This window comes from Fusarium oxysporum, chromosome VIII, assembly GCF_013085055.1.
Source record: "Fusarium oxysporum Fo47 chromosome VIII, complete sequence".
Lineage (NCBI taxonomy): Eukaryota > Fungi > Ascomycota > Sordariomycetes > Hypocreales > Nectriaceae > Fusarium > Fusarium oxysporum.
Genome location: NC_072847.1, coordinates 193,731 through 213,795, shown reverse-complemented (window position 1 = coordinate 213,795; position 20,065 = coordinate 193,731). Strand labels below are relative to the sequence as shown.

General features: G+C 48.6%; 6 protein-coding genes across 6 annotated transcripts; 4 read left to right on the top strand and 2 right to left on the bottom strand.

The window, feature by feature from the left end:
* Positions 1-574: 574 nt before the first annotated feature.
* On the bottom strand, positions 575-7,249 carry FOBCDRAFT_277557 (nonribosomal peptide synthase GliP2; the record flags this gene model as incomplete). Its single annotated transcript, XM_031189279.3, has 3 exons — positions 575-3,456; positions 3,516-6,521; positions 6,577-7,249. 3 exons carry the CDS (start codon positions 7,247-7,249, stop codon positions 575-577), a joined length of 6,561 nt encoding a protein of 2,186 aa, XP_031036544.3.
* A 390-nt stretch (positions 7,250-7,639) lies between these two features.
* Positions 7,640-9,065, top strand: FOBCDRAFT_186986 (putative O-methyltransferase glim-like protein; the record flags this gene model as incomplete). The annotated part of the gene is made up of 2 exons (XM_059608645.1): positions 7,640-7,862; positions 7,928-9,065. 2 exons carry the CDS (start codon positions 7,640-7,642, stop codon positions 9,010-9,012), a joined length of 1,308 nt encoding a protein of 435 aa, XP_059465528.1. The 3' UTR covers positions 9,013-9,065.
* A 260-nt stretch (positions 9,066-9,325) lies between these two features.
* Positions 9,326-11,264, bottom strand: FOBCDRAFT_262881 (major facilitator superfamily domain-containing protein). The gene is made up of 3 exons (XM_031189281.3): positions 10,811-11,264; positions 10,381-10,739; positions 9,326-10,321 (listed from the first exon to the last, which is right to left on the bottom strand). Exons 1-3 carry the CDS (start codon positions 10,957-10,959, stop codon positions 9,528-9,530), a joined length of 1,302 nt encoding a protein of 433 aa, XP_031036546.2. The 5' UTR covers positions 10,960-11,264; the 3' UTR covers positions 9,326-9,527.
* Positions 11,265-13,006: 1,742 nt separating this feature from the next.
* Positions 13,007-14,560, top strand: FOBCDRAFT_251979 (C6 transcription factor GliZ2). The gene is made up of 2 exons (XM_054706374.2): positions 13,007-13,454; positions 13,506-14,560. The coding sequence occupies exons 1-2, from the start codon at positions 13,098-13,100 to the stop codon at positions 14,367-14,369; spliced, it is 1,221 nt and encodes a 406-aa protein (XP_054562349.2). The 5' UTR covers positions 13,007-13,097; the 3' UTR covers positions 14,370-14,560.
* Positions 14,561-15,486: 926 nt separating this feature from the next.
* Positions 15,487-17,357, top strand: FOBCDRAFT_277553 (cytochrome P450 monooxygenase GliC2; the record flags this gene model as incomplete). Its single annotated transcript, XM_031189284.2, has 6 exons — positions 15,487-15,615; positions 15,687-15,871; positions 15,933-16,557; positions 16,615-16,834; positions 16,893-17,065; positions 17,121-17,357. The coding sequence occupies 6 exons, from the start codon at positions 15,487-15,489 to the stop codon at positions 17,355-17,357; spliced, it is 1,569 nt and encodes a 522-aa protein (XP_031036549.2).
* A 360-nt stretch (positions 17,358-17,717) lies between these two features.
* On the top strand, positions 17,718-19,285 carry FOBCDRAFT_165429 (FAD binding domain protein; the record flags this gene model as incomplete). The annotated part of the gene is made up of 4 exons (XM_031189285.2): positions 17,718-17,885; positions 17,935-18,177; positions 18,231-18,584; positions 18,644-19,285. The coding sequence occupies 4 exons, from the start codon at positions 17,718-17,720 to the stop codon at positions 19,283-19,285; spliced, it is 1,407 nt and encodes a 468-aa protein (XP_031036550.2).
* Between the last annotated feature and the right edge of the window lie 780 nt (positions 19,286-20,065).

Below are 20,065 nucleotides of genomic sequence, written 5' to 3'. Positions count from 1 at the left end.
ATTGCTTCTGCGGCGAACCTAAACTCCGTTCGGCTTGAGCTCGTACGAAGCCTATATATAGTGTGAAAGCATGGTATTGCATTGCAACTCTCCATTAGGCACTTTCAGCTCCCCTGATATGACACAGAATAAGCTCGGCTGAGCAAGTGTGGCAAGATGCAACCCTCCGTTTCCGCCGTGCCCCAATGTTTCGGAGGTCTATCCATGCGTTTTTCGGCCTCCGAATTGGGCTGGACTTCCTCCGAAGAAGCGGGCCTAGCCAAGAATAGATTGTAGATCCCTACCTCTATATCCATGTCTCAGACGAATAGGGACTTGAGCGCTAGCCAACAGGATGTCATTCTCTTGAAACTTGATCGTTATGGAAGCCTGGTCTGGTGTCGTATGACCTTTATGACACACCATTTACCTGCCGTAACAGAGGATCACACAGAGTCTTTGCCGCTCAGAGATCTCTCGTTGCTTGTAAATCTTCCTGTTCCCTGCTAGTGAAATCAGGGCGATTATGAATGACTATTAACAATTGATACGTGGAAAAAGCATTTAAATATGTAATTGAGATCTGAATCCTACATTAAATCGTCCCGGCGCAAGCTGATAGCTCTAAAATACTCCGGGAAATGAAGATATCCCGTAGTCCCACCCGCACTCCTCGCTTCTCACATAGGTGTTGAAGTTTCAGAGCATCCATACTATGACCACTGAGATCCCAAAATGACTGCTCAGGGTCTATTGTCTCGGTTTCAAGTCCCAGACACTCGGAAACTGCATTCTTGAGGCTCATTTCGATCCTTGTTTCTCCCATGAGAGAATCTGTCTTGTTTTCTCCGTTAGTCTGCCTTGAGACCGATTCCACTTGTCCATGTTCTGTGCCAGGACGAAACGACATCTCAACCAGCTGAATAATATCCCCAACATCCTTCTCAGTAACCATAAGCTGTAACGTAAAAGAAAGCGCAAATTCAAGCCTCATGGCAATATCTTCGCTGATGCATCCCATGTCATATTCTATATCAACCCGGAGATCCTCAATTGCTGTCTCGGTGAACTCAATCTTTAAAGGGAACTTGGAGCCACCTGTTTCACGGCATGGGATGGGCTGTACTTCTGCGCCGTGAAGCTCAAGCAGTGGTTGCTGTTCAGCGGCAATGTGGTAGGCTACCATAACTTGGAAGAGTGGATTGATGAGGCTTGGCTTGTGGGCGAGATGAGAGCGGAGGGATTGGTAGGGAACGATGTGTGCGAGAGCTTGCTGACTAGTTTCGCGTATGGAAGAGAGGAAACTGAAGAGGGAGATCTGGCCAGAAAGCCGCTGAATCCTGAGGACGAGCCTGTCGAGGAAGAGGCCTGGGATCGACTCAGTTCCGGGTTCTGAACGGTGCATGAAAGGAGCTGCGAGCAGGATGTCGTCTCGGCGATCAACGCACTGCAGAGTAATGAATACGGCTCCTAAGATGAGCTGATGCATCGTTACAGTAGATTTCTCTGCAAGCTTGGATAGATTGCGTTGCATTGAGGAAGGGAGCGTCCAGGAGCGAGTAAAGCCCATGTAAGTTACTGCTCCAGGGGAAAGATTTCCGAATGTAAGCGGGGAGGGGGGGTTGGAAAGATACGATGACCAGAATGCGAGGGTACGGGGATTGTGTTCGAGTGCTGAAGCCCATTGCGCCCAGTCGATATAGGTCAAAGCATCTGGTGTGGTAGTCAGCTTGGCCTTTGAGACGTTCGAAGTTAAGAGATTATATGTCTGAGAGACTCGGTTGAGATAAGTTGCCATTGTGGCTGCGTCACCGACGACGTGTGACATAACAACCACCAGCATTATTTGTACTGGGTCCCCTATGATGATTGAGACGTCCAACGGCGGTTCTATGCTAAGATCAAAGGATCTGGTGATTTTCTGGTGGACAAATGAGTTGAGGTTGCCAGTTTGGACCACACAAGGAATATGAGCAGTTGCTGGAGCCTGTTGTCGGAAGAGAGTCCCGGCTACAACAGAGTACCTGGTTCGAAACACTTCGATATCTGCAGTAACTCTCTGGAACGCATCTGCCAAGACCCCGGCGTCGATATTACCTCGAATACTGCAGACAAAGTTCATGTTTCCTGCCGGTGAGCCGCCAGATATGAGGTGGTTGAGAAGCATTTCTTTCTCGAGGTACGAGAGAGGAAGCGGGCCGTCTCGTGGAACCGGAGAACTCTCAAGGAATGGTGTAGTTGACACCTTGCTCGTCGAATTACTTACAAGCTCATCGATGGCAAACGACAGATCCCGAAGGCTATGGTGGCGAATGACATGCTTGAGTGGCAATGGCCGGATATCCCAGTGTTTGAAAATGGATTGAGCGACTTTGATCTGCAGTAAGGAGTGGCCTCCGAGTTCAAAGAAACGGTCACTGGGACCGATGGGCATCTGGTTCAGATCGCGCCTAAGCACATCTGCCCAGATAGCTGCAAGATTTCTCTGCGTATCCGTTTCAGGCTCTTCCACAGCAACACCACTAGTTCCTTGATCTTTCAAATACGTGCGCAATGTAAATGAGTCAACCTTGTTATTTGCCGAGGTAGGGAGTTTTGCAAGCGCGATGATTCGATGTGGGACGGCGTACTGCGGGAGGTGCAACTCCAAGCTTTTACTTAAGCTCTCGACGTCGATGTTCTCAGGCGTCATAAAAGCAAGCAGATTACCGTTAGACACCACTAGGGCAACGTTTTTGGCCTCAGTGGCAAGCTTGGAGATTGTACTTTGAACCTCGCCGAGGTCGATTCGAAAACCGCGGAGCTTGATTTGATCATCTTCTCGTCCAATGTACTCAATGTTCCCATCTTCTAGCTTCCTTCCGATGTCTCCGGTCCGGAACATCGTTTGGCCAGGTCTGAGAGGGTCACTAAGGAAGCGTCTGGCTGTTTCTTGCTCATTGCAAAGATATCCCGGAGTAACCTGTACTCCCGAGATACATATTTCTCCACTGACTCCTATAGGCACGGGGCGTCCATAGGAGTCGAGCAAGTAGCATGATAAACCTGAGAGTGGCTTACCGATTGACACTTTGCTTCCCGGGTGGAGGATTGCTGTGGTCGATATTAAAGTGCACTCGGCAGGGCCATACCCATTGATCAAAGTTCTTCCGAAAGCCCATTTATCGTTAAGAACCTGAGACACGGCTTCTCCAGCCGCGGTGATAACTTTGAGATTAGGATAGTCGTCAGGTTCTAAGGTTGCGAGCAGGGATGGGGTTGCCATAGTTGCATCAACTCTCGTAAGATGGGCAATAGGGTTCTCTGGGTCTTTCAGAACCAAGGCTGCGCCAAAGCAGATAGTAGAGAAGACCTCTTTGATGCAGCAATCAAACCCAAGGGACAGCATTTGTGCATTACGCTGGCCTGGACGGGAGTACAGTCGCCCCTCTGGCTGGGAAACAACATTAAGAATGCCTTTGTGCTGCAGTTGCACGGCTTCCAAATAGTCAGTAACAAAGTCTAGGTCAATGGCACCTTGGATGGGTCGCTCATACCTTTAGGCAGGCCGGTACTTCCTGAAGTGAAGATCAAGCAAGCGACATCATCACCACTGGGATGATTACGACTGACTGGAGTGGCTAATGCGGAACTTGAAGAGATGCTCGCTATAATGGACTCCATGACTAAAGATGGAATCCCGTCGCATACCGGCTCATGACTAGACTTGGTAAATAGAACCAAGGTAGCTCCACTATTTCGAATCATGTAATCCTTTCTGACGCGAGGCAATTTCTCATCAATTGGACAGTAGATAGCGCCTGCTCGGACTGTTGCAATCATGGCAAGAAGCCAAAGTAGAGAACCATCACTGACCACGCAGATAACATTGCCCCGTCCGTTGTGTTGCAGAATACACGCGACGATGTGCTCTGTCAGTCTTCCAAACTCCCGATATGTGAGGCTCCCCGTCGGTGCTTCGACTGCATACATGTCAGCATGCGCTTGGATGGAGTTTTCGATAGCCTCGACTAGATTCTGCGGCACTTCGCGAGAGCTATCCAGCTGACTAGGTTTTTCATTCGATATTCGATACTGTCGATCCGCCTCGAGCATTTTTCTCGTCACGTTTCTCAATTCTGTGTTTGGATCCGCAGTAGTCAGGGACGTGAGGAGATTATCGAGGTGAGAAATCATTCTTTGGATGACGGTATTGCTGAAATGTGACCGGCGATAAATAAATTGGACGTCAAAGTGGCCCTCAGCACCATTCAACAGAACAGTGAGTGGAACTTGAGTCGCCTCAAGATAGCGGATATCGCTGGGTTGAGAAACCGCGAGTGAATCCCAAGGAGATTCTGGGAAGCCATACTGCGAAGCGAAGAGTGTCTCGAAGAGCTCTGCAGGGTTGCATCCACAGCCATCTTGGATCAATGAAGCAGGAGACCACTGAAATTCCAAGACATCACATAGCCGTCTGAACGCAGCTTGAACGAAATTGTGTGTTGGCTGGTCCTCTCGAGTATCTATGGCCAGTGGTAATACATTAATTAATGGGCCAACAATGTTCTCTATGCCAGGTATCGGTAAGCTCCGTCCAGATAGAACGGCGCCTAGCACTGCCCGGTCTGTTCCCGAGTACCTGGAAATGAGAAGTCCCCAAGCGGCGTAAAGCAACGTGGCCGGTGATACTTGAAATCGATCTTTTGCCACAGCCTCCAGTTCAGACACGCTGGTGGTCAATCTTCGTGATAAAGTTGCTTGCGTGTAGTCGCTAACATCAGTTGGTGGTGATACTCGAAGTCTTGGGACTGGTGTGTATCCTTCCAAGTATCCCTTCCAGAATGAGACAGCCCTATCTGAGGACTCGACCCGGAGCCGATCTATCTCTTGGACAACTCGAGCAAATTGTGGTGGTGCCGGGATTGGTCTATTTTCGAGACAGTCGGCAAAGTCTCGCATAAGAGTTGCCATCGACCATCCGTCAATCAAGCTGTGATGGACTGTCCAAATGAACCGCGTTCGCTTGCTGGGAGCGACAACTAGAACAACTCTGGACAGTGACGCTTGATCCTCTACGTCAAAGTCTACAAAGTCGTCCACAGCCAGAAGCTCTTTGCGTCGACACACTAATTCCCATTCAGATTCTATAGCGATCTCCTCCTCCCACGAGAACCCCGGCTCCTTGGCTATCACTTGGACTCCATTTGATGCGCTTAGGACAAAGGAAGTCCTCAGGATCTCGTGCCGTAGACAAAGACGAAGCCAAGAATCGCGGAGGATGGATGAAAGGTCTTGTTTACCCGGATGATGGAAAGTGAAGGACGTCTTGATAAATGACAGACCCGGACTGGCTACACTGCCGCTGAGCATCCTGGTTTGAATGTCGGCCATAGGCGCGAGAGTCGCACCTTCAAGCGGCAAGGTGGTCCTCATCTCATGCATTAGCCGTTCTGTCGCATCATCAGGAGCGAAGGGGGCATATGAATCATCGGCCAACGTTTTGACAGCCGCAGCTATAGTCTCAACTGTATCTAATAGAAGCACTCGGGCGACATTGATACCAAACCCCATTCTCCTGAGTACCGAGACTAGCATAACTGCTGCTAGGGAGTGGCCTCCAAGCTGGCGGAAAGACGATGTCTGGAGAATACGTGATGTTGGAAGTTGGAGGACATATGAAAGCCCTCTACGAACTGCTTCAGATGGACCCAGTCCACTCTCGATGGCTGTATCTGATGATTGCTCCAGCTCATGCATACGCATCAGGCCTTTTCGGTCAACTTTTCCGTTGCCTGTCGTGGGGAACTCATCCAGTGAGTAAATCGTGTCAGGGACTAGAAAGGAGGATACGGTACGTTCGAGATGATCGCGAAGCCCCTCCTTGGCAGACACTGGCGTAACGAAAGCAACTAGCCGACCCTGTGACATGAAAGCTGATGCTCTGTCGACTTTGCCAAAGGACTGCAAAGCAGGCTCGACGTCCGCTTCGAGGTTGATCAAGAACCCTCTATTCTTGACCACACCGTCTCTACGGCCACAGAAAAGTAGTCCGTTCTCGGTCCATTTCCCATAGTCACCAGTTTTGTAAATCATTGCCTCGCCCCTTCTGAAAAAAGCGTTGTTGGTTCGATCTGTGTCACGGAAGTATCCCCACGCCAGACCTAGGCCAGAAATACAGATTTCACCTTCTGTGGATTCCATACCCGCCGAATCAAGCAATATGACAGTGCTATATGAGACTGGAAAGCCGATGGTAACAGGGGATCCTGGCTTGAGTTCCCCCATAAGGGCTGTACAGGTTGTCTCGGTTGGCCCATAAGAATTGTAGATCCTCCGGCGGGGAGAGGACCATGCCTCTATCAGGGATGGGCTTGGACTTTCGCCACCGAGGAAAATCGCTTCCACTGTGTCGAAGCCAGCTCCAGGATCCAATGTAACTAAAATACTTGGAGTCAATGGTAGAATATGACATGTTCTGGCGGCGACTTCAAATGTAGATGGATCAGCTAGAACCAGGGTTCCGCCGTTACAGAGGGTACTGAACATGACCCCAGCACAGACTGTATGCTCAAGGTTAGAGGAACACTTGTATGATGAGGAATTAGGTACACTCACCGTCAAAAGCAATCGAGCATATAAGCAATACCCTTGTGCCATGTTTGGTGTTGAAATTAAATGGCAAATCACCTCCCTCTTTCACATAACGGGAAATCGATGTCTGTCCGATCTGCACTCCTTTCGGTTTCCCAGTTGTGCCGGATGTGAAGATGATGTATGCCAGATCGTTCCCTCTCTCTTCGAAGTCCTCATCTTCTAGTACGCAGTGTGATTCATTATACGCTGCTATCTCACCGGAGTCACCGGAGTCACCGGAGTCACAGGGGCCCAGAACCAAAACTGGGTATGGGTACTGACCCTGCTGACATGTGGACGTTGACACGATCAGCTGTGGGCCAACGGTTCTGAGAACGGTTTCTATTCTATCTTGTCCCCACGAGCATGTGTCCATGGGCACATAAGCCGCGCGAAGTTTCAAGATTGCCAATGTAGCGGCTACCATGGCAATTGATCTGTTAGATAAAAGGGGAACCACGCAGCCGGTGCGAATGCCAGCCAGGCGAAGACGGTTGCTCCATTGCTCAGACAGAGCATCCAGCTGTGCGTATGTGATTCTCTCCCAGGTTTTCTGGTCCGGCGATTTTGTGCCGTCCTCAACCGCAATTAATGAAGGGTGCTTTTGCAATTGATCGCGGAAGTGATCCAAGAGGATAGGAGCTCGGTGAGCCATCGTAGAATTGCGGCCGTGTGATGATGATTTTGGTGACAGGTAGGTAGCGATGTCTTTTTTTGCAGCGAAATACCAGTCTCTGGTAATGTTTATACGCCGCACAGCTTCGGAATAACTGCGCTGTCTCGTATTCACTACTAATCGAATTATTGCTTACGTCGTCGGGCCGAGTGAGATGAGGGCCGAACGGCGCCCGGCCAATGGTGTCGGGGAGTATAACTCGCTTCCCATGCGATATCCACCGAGCACGGCGATCCGTAAGCTGACGGCACAACCAACACTATGATAAAAGCCATATCCTTTGACATGCCTCTGCCACGAGGATGTACATCAACGCTTCAATAAGAAATTAAAAGTATACTCATAATCATTGATTAAGGCACATTCAAAATGGAAAACGAACTGGAGCACTTGAACTGGAACATTAAGCATGCATTGTCGCAACTTGAAGGTCCTCTGTCGCAGGAGCTCAACTCCTGTCTCGAAGTATCTCCAACTGCGCTGAATTCCTCAAGCTCAGTTTATCGGAAGCTTTTGGATACAGTGCAGGTGCTGGACAAACTTCTCCTCACCCTGACTCCGTCCCATATGCAGTTGGTAGATGGAGTGTTTGGTAAGTCTTGATCTTTTCCCATTCCATACAATTTGCATAGCGAAAGGCGACTGATTGGAAATTAGCCTTTACCAACAGCAAGGTTTTGCTTTGCGCGTCTGAATATGCACTAGCAGATCACGTCCAAAAGCTTCAGCCCTGCAGCATTTCGGCGCTAGCCAAAGCCACTAGATTGCATGAACAAGGCCTGTTTCAGGTGGTCCGCTATCTTCGCGAAATGGGATACTTTTCGCAGGACCCTAAAACCGGTCTGTTGTCAAACAATAGGCTCTCCAATCTCCTTCGCAAAGACCACTGGGCCACCTGGGTCAACTGGGTTGACTTTTTCCCTCGAGAGTACTATGACCTCATCTCACGTCTGCCTGACCAGCTGAAAGAAGATCAGTCCAAAACGGCCACTGAGCTTTTCTATAACACCGACAAGCCCATCTACCAGTATCTAGCCGAGACAGGCAAGGCTGCTGGTTTCCACAAGGTCACTGGCACCGGAAGCGTAGTTGAGGCTCCTGGGTTGCTTTCCGACTATCCATGGGACGAACTCAAGTCGGAGACTGTGGTCGACATCGGAGCCGGAGCGGGAGACTTTATCCGGTCCTACTTAGAGAAATTTCCAGAAGCTACGGCCGCTGCATTCGAGCTTCCTTCTACCGCAGAGATCCTCAAGCAGCGATTTCCCTCGAATGATCCCCTGACCAGCAGAATTACTTCAATCACTGGAGGAGATTTCTTCCAAGATGAAATTCCCAAATCATCTGCCTACCTGCTTCGATGGATCTTACACAACTGGGGTGATGAGGACTGTGTCAAGCTCCTTCGAAGGATCCGGGAGGCTATGGATGTCAAATCGGGAGTGAGCAGAGTTTTGATCGTTGAGTCAGTCTTGTTTGATGGGCGCTTGGGACGCGGGGCTAGATACGCGGACATTCGCATGCTGGTGAGGTGCAGAAACAAAGAGCGTACTCTGGAGGAATACCGCAAATTGGCAGAAGAAGCTGGATTTCGGCTGAACCGGGTTGTTTCCCCTCGAGGTTGTCTTACCCAGATCATTGAGCTGCGCCCAGACGGAATGTGTGCGACGCCACCATATGCTAACGGCAATGGTCATTGTAATGGAACAGGAGGGTCGGAATGGGAGTCAGAGTTGATGTAGAGTGCAGTCATAGGAAGCTCTAGGATAGAAGGAAGCCTTTTTGACAATTTAAGAGACTCGAACTACAGTTATACTTGCGTAGACAACAACGAAGTTGAAGAAAAAGAAGCCAAGTTGATTGTTGGTACTGGACAACTGTCAAGTCTGCATATGCTACCTGAAATCAACCCTGTTGGCCTCCGAACACCACTGTGCCGACAATTGAATGCTCCGAGTTTGCAAAGGAATGGAACGCAAGTTGGCTCAGGTTCAGCTTCTATTCTTTTAGACTCCCTCAATCTGTCAAGTATCTCTCTGTCTTAATTCGGAACCACGGAGACACAAATGTTCTATTAATATGTAAATATTTACTCAAAAGAACTTAGAATGTTGTCTTTCCCATTACAGGATACAAACGAACTGAGACTACTCTACATTACGCCCATCTTCTATCATTTCCTAACCAGACTTGTTTTAGTCGCCTCAGGCTGATGTCCATTACATCCCCTTCTATCGATGATCCCTCCGACTGCTGCTCAAACCTTCTTCATGAGCTTAGATCCTCCCTTGTAAACTCGAGCGATCGCAGTACAGAAACTTCCCATAATCATTGTCGCTCCTGCAAAGGCCATCAAACCAGTGAATTTATCGCCTTCGCGATCTTTGATAGCCCCTTCGATAGGAAGACCAGTCAAAGCTCCAAGGGCAATAGCCAAGCAGAAACCACCAAGCTTTACACCAATCTCGTCCACTCGGTCTTCGGCAAGAGAAACAACACAGGGAGGGCCAAGACTCACGAAGCCACCGCTAACAAAGCCAAAAAGCAGAGCAAAGAGGATAAGGCCGGCTTTGGATGTATGGAACTCAAGTGGCAGCCAGAAGGCCAATACCAAGATTCCGGATAGACTGGTCACCATAACCATGGTATTGAATTGGCCAATGATATCGCTGATCCAGCCAGGAACAATTCGGCCAACAAGAGACCCTGCATTCGCAATAGCCAGTGTGTATACAGCAAAGCTTTCATATCCATGAAGCGAGGCCATCTCTGGAAGGTAGTTGAGAGGCGCAAAGAGACCCCACATGGTGAAGAAACAACCTAAGACGAAAAAGAACCAAGGCCAACTCTTGAACCCATTGAGGCCACTGCTGGGAGGGACTTTATCCTTCTCTTCAGGCGACGATTTGCCAAGCGGTGGGAAGGGCGAGGAGCAAAGAAGATTGGCAATAAATAAAAGGATTCCTTGTAAAAGGGCAGTCCAGCGAACAGCAGATGCGAAGCCGACTTCCTCGATTAGTCGAGGCAGCATACATGGGTAAATTATTCCGCCTAGTGTCGATGTCAGCCATGTGTATAGTACGTTGACAAGATTCATGGTATAGTATTACCTAGACTGCTGCCTGAAGACACAATACCAACAGCCAATCCTTTCTTAGTCGAGAACCATTGGGTGGCAGTTGCCATAGCAGGGAGAGAGAGTCCAGCAGCAGCTAAACCAAAGGCAACTCCTTGTGCAAGCATGACCTGCCAATACTTGGTGCACAGGCTCAACATGCACACAGAGAACACAGCCATGATACTGAATGGTGGAAGCATCCTGCGGCAGCCGTAGACATCGATCAATTTTCCTACAGCTGGACCGAACATAAACAGCAGGAAGATTTGCAGGGTGGTGATCCATGCTAGTGCAGATGATGACTCGTCCTTGAACATCACGTCCGAGTAGTATAATTGAAACATGCCACATCTGTTGTCCAGAGATCAGCTCATTGTTCTTGAAAGTAAAAAGAGGAGATAGGGACAAGCAGGGAGACCCACGCATTGACATAGCCGAAAGAACAAAACTGCAGCAAGAACGAGCCGGCAACGCAGGCCCATGCCTTGGTGCCGCCATTAGGCGGGATGCGTTCTTTGTTCTCCATAGGGCTGCTCGCCCGGTTGTTTTCGAGTTCAACTGTCTCCGACATTGTGAGAGGCTGTGTGATTTGAGGCGCAAATGCTGTAATCTCGATGATCACAATGGAACAAACGCACAACTCGTTGTTGGGACGATGCGACAATGATCAAGAGGCTGAAGCGGTAGGCTGAGGATGCTGATGGTGGCGATGATCCATGGTACGTAAACAGGCAGTCTTTTAAGCGCCAAGCGATAGGGAAGCCAGCTCGGTCTCGGGGGATATACAGAAGTTCGGTCAAAAGTAACGGCAATAGATTTCGTGCGAAGGAGCGAAAAGCGGAACAATGGCGAGCGGATAAAACAGGGAGTGTTGATTGTGGTACCGCATGGGCAGGACCATGCTGAGCTCGCACGACACAACTTCGTACGAAAACGACCTCGTACGAAATTGGCTCGGCCGAGGGGGGAACCCTGTTCGTACGAATGTGGGGATTAGCCCAAGCCACCAGACTCAGGCCAGCCCTAGTCAGCCTGTTGATAGCCTAACGTATAAACGCTCAATCACCTGCAGGAATGTGGGGGATGAGACTGAGCCCCCACATCCGAGCCAACGCAGCCAAGGCGGGTTGGAGGGCTCGGCCGAGGTGCCTAAATTCCTCCGAGACAATGCATTGCTGACAGCACCGGCGGTATAACCTGTAAACCTCAAACCGCGAGAATTATGTGTGACGTGAGGGGAGCTAATCAACAAAGCTGGATTCGTTCAATCGCTAGTGATGCTCAGACGAGTTTTCTTATTTCTTTTTCTCTTCCTCGATATTTTATGTCTGTCTGTGAAAGAAAACAACGATCACCATGGGTTGACCCATACCATGCGCCAACATGGATCTTAACTCGCTATTGGCCACCGCACTCAGCCGCACTCATGGGGATTGGCAACCCGCACCTTATGTACGAGTATGGCGCGCAATGTAAGCATCAGCTCTCAGTTCAGCAACTTACTGCATACCTCAATCTGACCACCCTCGGTATATTTAATTTCCTATTGGCTGGCTCTATGAACTGACTTGATGCCTATTGTGGATGACTATTACAGACCGGCTCAGAAGACAGTTATCCTCGCGCCGATGAACAAGAGTACCAAGGACACGAAGAGTAGCGAAGGATGAAGGTGCACCAACTACTCGCTGGACGTTGAAGAAGCCCGCAAGAATTATTGCATGCCAAGCAAAGACCGTTGGCCATTTGGTACCTGAAAGCGACGGAGCTACAGACACAGTGTGTCTGGAAGTGGAGAAGCATTTTCGTATATTTTCGGCTTCGGGCCGCCCGCAGCCGCAGCGGCCACCATCAACCGAATGTCTACATTCACTAACTAGCGTGTTTTTGCTTGCCATCTGGAGCCTGTCAGGATTCAATTACGCAATAATCCCTTCCCAATCCCACCAGCAGAGAACATGGTCCAGATCCCTCAAAAGGCAACCGAGTGGGTACAAACTGCGATGGAGAAACAGAGATCAAATCTCGGATCCGCCTTGGCAACCAACTCATCAAATCATAATGTGCGAATGCGACTGCGACTGTGGAACATACGATCAGATTGACCAGAAAAAAACCTCTCAATTGGCTTGCCACAAAATACCTGTCATCTCAACTGTTTAATCACATGCATGCCGCTCAAACACGCCCGCGGTCCCCGGCATTCGCAATGTAATCGGCGTCTCTTCACGGAGGCTGACTGCAGACGACCCACTATGAATGGCGTACTGATCTTCAGCCGCCGTCCGACACGAGCATGGGGTTCAAAAGATGTGACATGTTGGACCGGCGGAAAATGCTGGTTGAAGGAACTGGCTTTTTCAAATTTGATGTCGGGACCGTACGATTGTTTGTTGTTGTTGGGTTGAGTATTTCCCGCAGCCCGTGATATAAAGTCAGTAACTTCTATTTTAGGGTTATGCTAGCAGCGGGGGAATGAAGGATGACAGGGCTGAGACTCTGTCTTACAGTAAGGTTAAAACGAGTAAGTAAGTAACTCAGCTCCCGGAATGTGGGTGAAACTGACAGAGTCCCAGCCCCCTCTTTGCGTCTGCTTTCATATTTCAAAGCCTGCTGCGGTCCTTGTCGCGGGATTTGCTAATAAAGGTCTCTGTCACACCAAGCTTTTCCTTTGCTGCGGGCCGCTTTTCCCCTCGATTTGGTACTACCATGACTTCGACACCACCCCACTTAGTGTGTCCAACGTCAACTCGGCAGAGCAACCCTGATCACAAAAAGCTCCGCTCTGCATGTGATTCGTGCCATCAGTGTAAGGTGAAATGCTCAGGAGGATCGCCGTGTTTTCGCTGCACGTCAAAAGGCCTATACTGTCGCTACAGTTACCAGAACAGAGCTGGGAAACCCAAGGGGAGCAAAAATCGAAGAACGTTAGAAAGGGAGCACCAGCTGCGTATGGAACGACTCGCAGGCCAATTGCGGAATGGCAATATAGATCTCGAGAACTCAAACCTGGACATGCTGGATCTGTCAACACTGTTGCCAGACTCCTGGGAACAAACTAGTACTGTGCGTCTGTCAAGCGATTGGTTAATTACATGCAGCATCTAACGTGAGCAGTCACATTTCTCTATTCAATCTTCTGTTCAATCCACGCCAGAAAACCAATGGGTCAATTCTACAGAATCTGACAATGAACTACTTCCCTTGCAGGATGACTTGGATATCTGGGCAATGGGCCTCGCCCCAACTTTACATACTCCCAGAGATATCACATCACAGAGCATTGAAGCCATCATGACGCCCATGTCATACAGCAGCCCTACAGATTTGGGGCAATTGAACGACTCCACCAAACCTTCATCATTGGGGCTCCCGTCTCCACCTTCCCGTGCTCGCCAAGACACAACGGGTGATCCCTGCGCTTGTGTTCAGACACAGGCGGCCAACATATCTACTTTGCATCAGCTTACATGTCGTGAAATTCCCAGCCGGTTCGACCTGGCGATGAATTCGATCACATCAGTCCTAGAGACCTGCGAGAAATTCATCACCTGCGACGTCTGCGATAAGTCCTTCCCATCAATGCTGCTTACTCTTTCAGCCATCGAGCTGATCTTCAAACTATTCGAGCAATTTACCAAGGACAACGAGGGTTCATTACCGTCGGAAGAGCAGCACCTTGTGTCATGCTCTCTTGGCGATTACAAAGTCACCAGGCAAGAGAGCCAAGCTATTCAGAACGTTCTTATCAAGATGACGCTCTCAAAGGGGAAGCAAATCCTTGACGCTTTGCAAAGTGTTGTCGGGCCTAGAGACATTACGGATGAGCAGGATGAAAGTGAATCTAAGCGGCGTGATTCAACCGGGGACCTAGAACCAAAGTTGGGATCCTTGTGCTCCACGGATCAAGAGTACATGATCCAATATATCAAACGCCGAAATACGGTCTTGGAAGCGCTTATAGCCGCGGTAGGCGTATAAACAAAGAGAATTCAACAGACTGAGATCGAATGACCAACTATGAGGTCAAACGACACTTCGGCCGAGATGCGGTCAGAAACTGGTGATGGTTTCGATAAGTCCCCGTCTCTTCTCTTCCCATCGCGTATTTCTGCCACACATATGACAGTTTGACATAAACGGCTAAATACCCAAATGTAGTCTTATCCAATAGAACGTGAGGCCGATTAAAAACTACAACGTGTTTCGTCCTGGGTGTCCGCCATGACCGAGTCAGAAGTTTCTCAAATTATCCGAAAATAAAGAGGCTCGTGATTTGAGATCCAGATATAATCTTAATGGCAGAATTGTTAGTCACAACTAACCCCAGTCCAATAGCATGTAGAGATTCTCTAATTTATTGGGAGTATTCTTTCCTCTTGATAGCTGTTTCTCATACCTTGGTCTCTTGCCCTAGCAAATCGTTTATATGAATCAATTATTGGCCGTCTATCGATGTCATTGAACCACTCTTGTAAAGCTGGATGGTGTGAAACTGCATCCAATAGCACGGGTTGTGGTTCTCCTATTTATTAATCTATTCTAATTTACGTCTTAGATGAAAAGGGAGTTATAAAAAAAGTTATTTCTTTGTCATTATTATCTTAACGCTGCACGCCAAACTATGAAAATACAGTTATTAATCGAGGTCAAGGCGGCCTACCCGGGAAAGAGCATGGAAGACAACATAAATACTAGCTAGTAGGTTTAAAAATTAAAAAAAGTGCTCATAGAAATATATTTTAAGTAATATTGAATCTTTATTCTGTTTAATAGTACGCAAGGTAGAGCTGAAGATATTTAAGTTAAGAAAAAGTATAATGTATAGCATGATGCATTGTATCAAATGTAACACTGAGCGAGACGCGTTGAAAACTGTTGTGGTAATGGTAAAACAGTAAACTTTAAAGTGGGCCCAACCGCGGCGACGTCAGCCCCAAGACGGTTTCCCGCCGATGGATGCCGATGCTTATACGCCGAGACAACATCCGATAAGTAAAACTCGACTGAAATTTTGACTACAAATATAATTAAGGTAATGGCCAAGGTAACTCGAGAGGGGACGATACTTGATAGATACCTCAAGTAAGCGAACGAGATGGACTCTGCTCAAACTACCAAGGTGGACCTGTTGCCTGTCCTGGCCAGCATTGGCGCTTTGCTTTCTGTGCTGGTGTTTGTCGCCCTCTTGGTTGGGCCAAAAACCGTACTTAATACGATTTTCAATGTGAGTCCTTGCAGGTTTTTTTCTTCCAGCTCATATATCATTTCCGAGATGTTTTAATGTCATAACAACAGGGCTTCTTGTCTCTTACATACCGAATTCCGGCTGTAGATGGGAAGAAGTACATGTCGGGTCCGGCATATACATTTCCCAATGGGCAAATGGTTGATAAGTTCCTGGCTGCGCGGACCAGGAGTTGGGAGTGGGAGGAGAAATACGGGAAGACGTATCGTATCTGGGCTGCCAGCATTCCTGAAGTGTACGCATGCCGTATTCCGTTGCTCATATGATCGCAGACTGGCTGATACTTGAGAATTTAGGGTGATCACTGATCCCAAAGACGTCGAGGCTCTATACTATCAGTCTACCGACCATCGTAAGGCACCCCAGGCAAATGCAGGCTGGCTTTTGACCCAACTTCTTGGATCAGGCCTGGGCTTGATCAACGGGACTCGCTGGACTACACTTCGGAAGACCTTGGATCCGATGTTCTCGCATCTGGCTGCCATGCAATATCTCCATAATCACCTCGATGCCAGTGCCGAGGACTATGTTGCCGGGATAGACAAGTTTGCTAAAGCAGACAAGCAGGGTGCAAAAGGCAAAGAAATGGTCATCAATGCCACGCAGGCACTGCAGAGATATCCTTTCTTTGAGGTCGCGTCAATGTTCTATGGAAGAATGAGCGACGTCGAGAAGGAGCGCCTGTGGGAGCTCGGGCGTCAGTATTCAGAAGTTTTCTCGGCGATTGTGTTTGGCGGCATTCATCGCTCTAAAATGACCAAGTATTTGAACACCAAAGCCTACAAGGGCGCGATGACCTACCAGAAGGCGTGGCAGAACTTCAACATGGACATTGCTAGGGCGCGAGAAATTACAGCTCCAGAGACGCCGATTATCCTCCTTATGCGAGCCGCTGAAAGGGGCGAAATAACATCGCAAGAGGTAATTACCTATATTTACCATTGAATATATGGGGGAAACAACTGATGGTGCTCCTAGGTGACAGACACTGTTGCGGAATCCACCTTTGCGAACCTAGACATCGTTACCCAAGTCATCTCGTCTTGCGTCATTCTTCTGGCCGACTCCCCCGAGGTTCAAGGTGACCTTCTCAAGGAGATGGAAGAAAACAAGGTAAACAGAGGAAAATACATCACTCGCAAGGACACCCTCCTTCATTTCTGCTTGCTGGAATCGCTTCGCCTCAGGCCAGTCCTCGGTATGTTTTGATCATTACAAGATCCACAAAACAAGAGCATCGGCTAACTTGGTGAAAGCATTCACATTCCCTGAGAATCCCCCGAGAGAGAAGATCCTGGGAAACTTCGTGGTACCCAAAGACACGACCGTGATTGTGGACGCTTTCGCCATCAATATTAGAAACCCATTCTGGGGTCCTGACAACAGATCTTATAGGCCAAGTCGTTTTGCGGGTATCAAACAGAACCAGGTGAGAATTTCAAGCTGTCCGAAGGAGATGACGGGAAAGCTCATTTGAATTACAGCTCCGGTATAACCTTTCAACTTTCGGCTACGGGCCTCGAAAGTGCCTTGGGCAGCACATCGCTGATAAGATCGTTAAGGCGGTAGTCTATCACATGTTCAGCAAGTACAAGGTTTCTCTCCAGCCGATGCAAGGTCTGGAAGGAGACTTCAAAGTTGATAAAACTAGCTGGGTGGGATTGTATGATGTTGACTTGAAATTGGAAGAAAGGGAAATTGGTGTCAGTAAGACTGAATGAACATGGATGGTTACTTTTGTTATGTAGGAACGAGTCAATGTTTACTCGTAGACGAAGTTATTACTTGATAGCTACAATTGGTGGACGCATGAGGACTATCCTTATCATTGCGCTAATCGTTATTGGTTACGTGAAGGTTTTCGTTTCAAAAAACGGTTCAATAAAAGATCACGGCTTATTAAAATACGGCACCTGACGCAACTGTGGGGGCTCTCGGCGGGTAAGGTGCGTAAGCAGAGACACAACGCCGAAGCCGAAGCTTGACCAGAACTTATTTATGGAGCAGTCCGTGACGAACTCTGGTCAAAACAGTTCAAAATCTTTCCATTGTATCATTAACCAATTTTACCCAACGGAAAAATGGCGACTAGTCTCAAATCAGATCTATTGGATTGCCTTTCGGGATCCAATGTGATTGTCGAAGGCGACGAGAGGTGGCCCGATGCAATCAAGCGTTGGACAGGGTATCAGGCCAAAATTCCTGCAGCAGTAGTTCGAGTACTTAACGAAGAAGACGTCATTTCAGCGGTAAATATCCACTTCCCAGTTCATTCTGCTTTGTCTCATATACACTCAGGTCTCCTATGCGGTCAAAAATCAAAGGCCTTTTGTGGTTCGTGGAGGGGGCCACAGCAATGGCTTTTCGACTGTGGACAGCCCTGGGATCGTCATTGATCTCTCTGGAATGAAGAACGTCACAGTTGATGTTGAGAAGCAGGTGGTTGTTGCGCAGGGAGGGGCAACAATGGGTGACGGGGTGAAAGGGGCTGGTGCAGTGGGAATGGCTGTCGCTACTGGAACGTGCAATGAAGTGGGACTGGTAAGAGAAATAACATCCCCCATTCATCCAAGTTACCTAAGCATGGAAAGCAGGTTGGCGCTACTCTTGGAGGGGGAATAGGGCGTTTTCTCGGACATTTGGGATACGCAGCAGACACCGTCTTATCCATGCGAGTCGTTGTGGTAGGCAACAGCGGAGTAGCCCGCGTAGTTGAGGCATCTAACGAAGTCAACTCCGACCTTCTCTGGGGTCTTCGTGGGAGCGGTCATCTATTTGGAGTGGTGGTTGAAGCTACTTTCCGGGCCCTCCCGTGGTCCTACGATACTTGGCACAGTTGTCTGGTCTTCGTGCCTAATAATGTAAGAATGGTTGCGGAAGCTGTGGACAAAATCCATTATCGGGGAGGTATGCAGGGGCGTCTTGTATTCTGTGCTCCAAACAAGAAGGTAAGAGGATTGGCAAAGCTCGAATTTAATAAGATCAATCAACTGACTTCGGGAAACAGCCCGCCGTCCTTCTTCAATTATGGTATGTGGGACCACCCGAGGAAGCAGCCAGCAAGTTCCACCCTCTGCTTGATCTACCATCTCTGAAAGATCATCCCTTGAATTTTGTTGGCCGTCGAATCCCTTACCTTCATCTGAATGACTCCAGTGAACGTATATGCGGCTATGAGGGAAGAAAGAACCTAGCAGCATTTGGCATGAACAAAATGTCAGCCGAGTCTTGTGAGGTTGCACTCAAGGTCTACATGGACTTCATAGCTCAACATCCAGAAGCAGCCCAGACTCACATCTTGACCGAGTTCTACAGCATGGATGTTGCCCAGGAGCTAGACACAGATGGGCAAATAACGTCGGTTCCCGTTGAGCTCCGGCAAGAAGTAAAGTATTGGGTCATGCCTCTGGCTTGGTATGAAGATCCTGCGCTGGACAAGGCATGTGCGGACCTCAACAAGGATATTCAGGAGGCATTCTTAATTCAGCCAGATGGCAAACGTTTAAAGAGGGTAGGCTATGTTAATATGCCTTTTGAAGATGATTCCACCAAGAGTGTTTTTGGTTGGGGTGAACGGCTGGAGAGGCTTAGGAGACTCAAGAGCAAATGGGACCCGCTTGGTATTATGCAAGGGATTGTTAAGCTTTAGATACAATTTTTAGTAAAAGTAATAATTTACTTTAAGTTTACCTTAAGTATCTAACATATAATAATTAGTTACCACTAGAAGCTATGAAGAAGTTGTCAGAAAAATCCAAGGCGAAGGGGCAACATAAGCAAATCAGCTCGCCAGAAGGGCCACTGCAAGATTAGCAGATCAACAATGTTAGCCTGGATGGAAGCTCGAGTTCCCACCGAAGCCCAAATGGATCGCAAGGATTGCCAAAAGGGGTCTTCGAGTGGAATATCATCGTCGCTACTACTGTTCAGCAGCCATCACCAGATGTGTCGAAGAAATCAACTAGATCTTGGTCACATCATGAGTTCAACGCTGTCGTTCTGGCAGATAACCCCGCTCATGTCACGCCGGATCACCGGTCGGGCCCAGAGTCTGAAGACATTCCTCCTGCCATGGCTATGCAGGCTCACCCAACAGATCCGGAACAGGCGATGATTAGCTCACACGTCGCGAGCAACTGAGTGTGTGCTCCATTAAAAATTAATTTCGATGACAATACATTCCCAGCAAGGACCTTTGTTGACAGGCAGCACAGTCCCACAGATTATGGGTAAGTTGCACTATCCCTTCTCACAAGCCGAGGAGGCGGGCACGCCCACGGTCCTGGATGGGGGGAGTCCTTTCACCCTGTCTCAAGAGGATTGGTGGCTTTCCTTTGGCGATTTCGACACTCCGACAGTTCCCAATGGCACAACGCTGGATGCACCAGAAGTGATTGCGGACGGTAACGGCAATGAAATCACTCCCGTT

What these genes read in the sequence shown, in the direction of transcription:
- FOBCDRAFT_262881 (XM_031189281.3), bottom strand. Translation starts at nt 10,959, where the DNA reads ATGTCGGAGACAGTTGAACTCGAAAACAACCGGGCGAGCAGCCCTATG. An exon ending in TCTTTCGGCTATGTCAATGC is followed by an intron (nt 10,740 to 10,810) that starts GTGGGTCTCCCT and finishes TCTGGACAACAG; the next exon opens with ATGTGGCATGTTTCAATTAT. An exon ending in GTCTTCAGGCAGCAGTCTAG is followed by an intron (nt 10,322 to 10,380) that starts GTAATACTATAC and finishes CATCGACACTAG; the next exon opens with GCGGAATAATTTACCCATGT.
- FOBCDRAFT_251979 (XM_054706374.2), top strand. Translation starts at nt 13,098, where the DNA reads ATGACTTCGACACCACCCCACTTAGTGTGTCCAACGTCAACTCGGCAG. An exon ending in CCTGGGAACAAACTAGTACT is followed by an intron (nt 13,455 to 13,505) that starts GTGCGTCTGTCA and finishes TAACGTGAGCAG; the next exon opens with TCACATTTCTCTATTCAATC.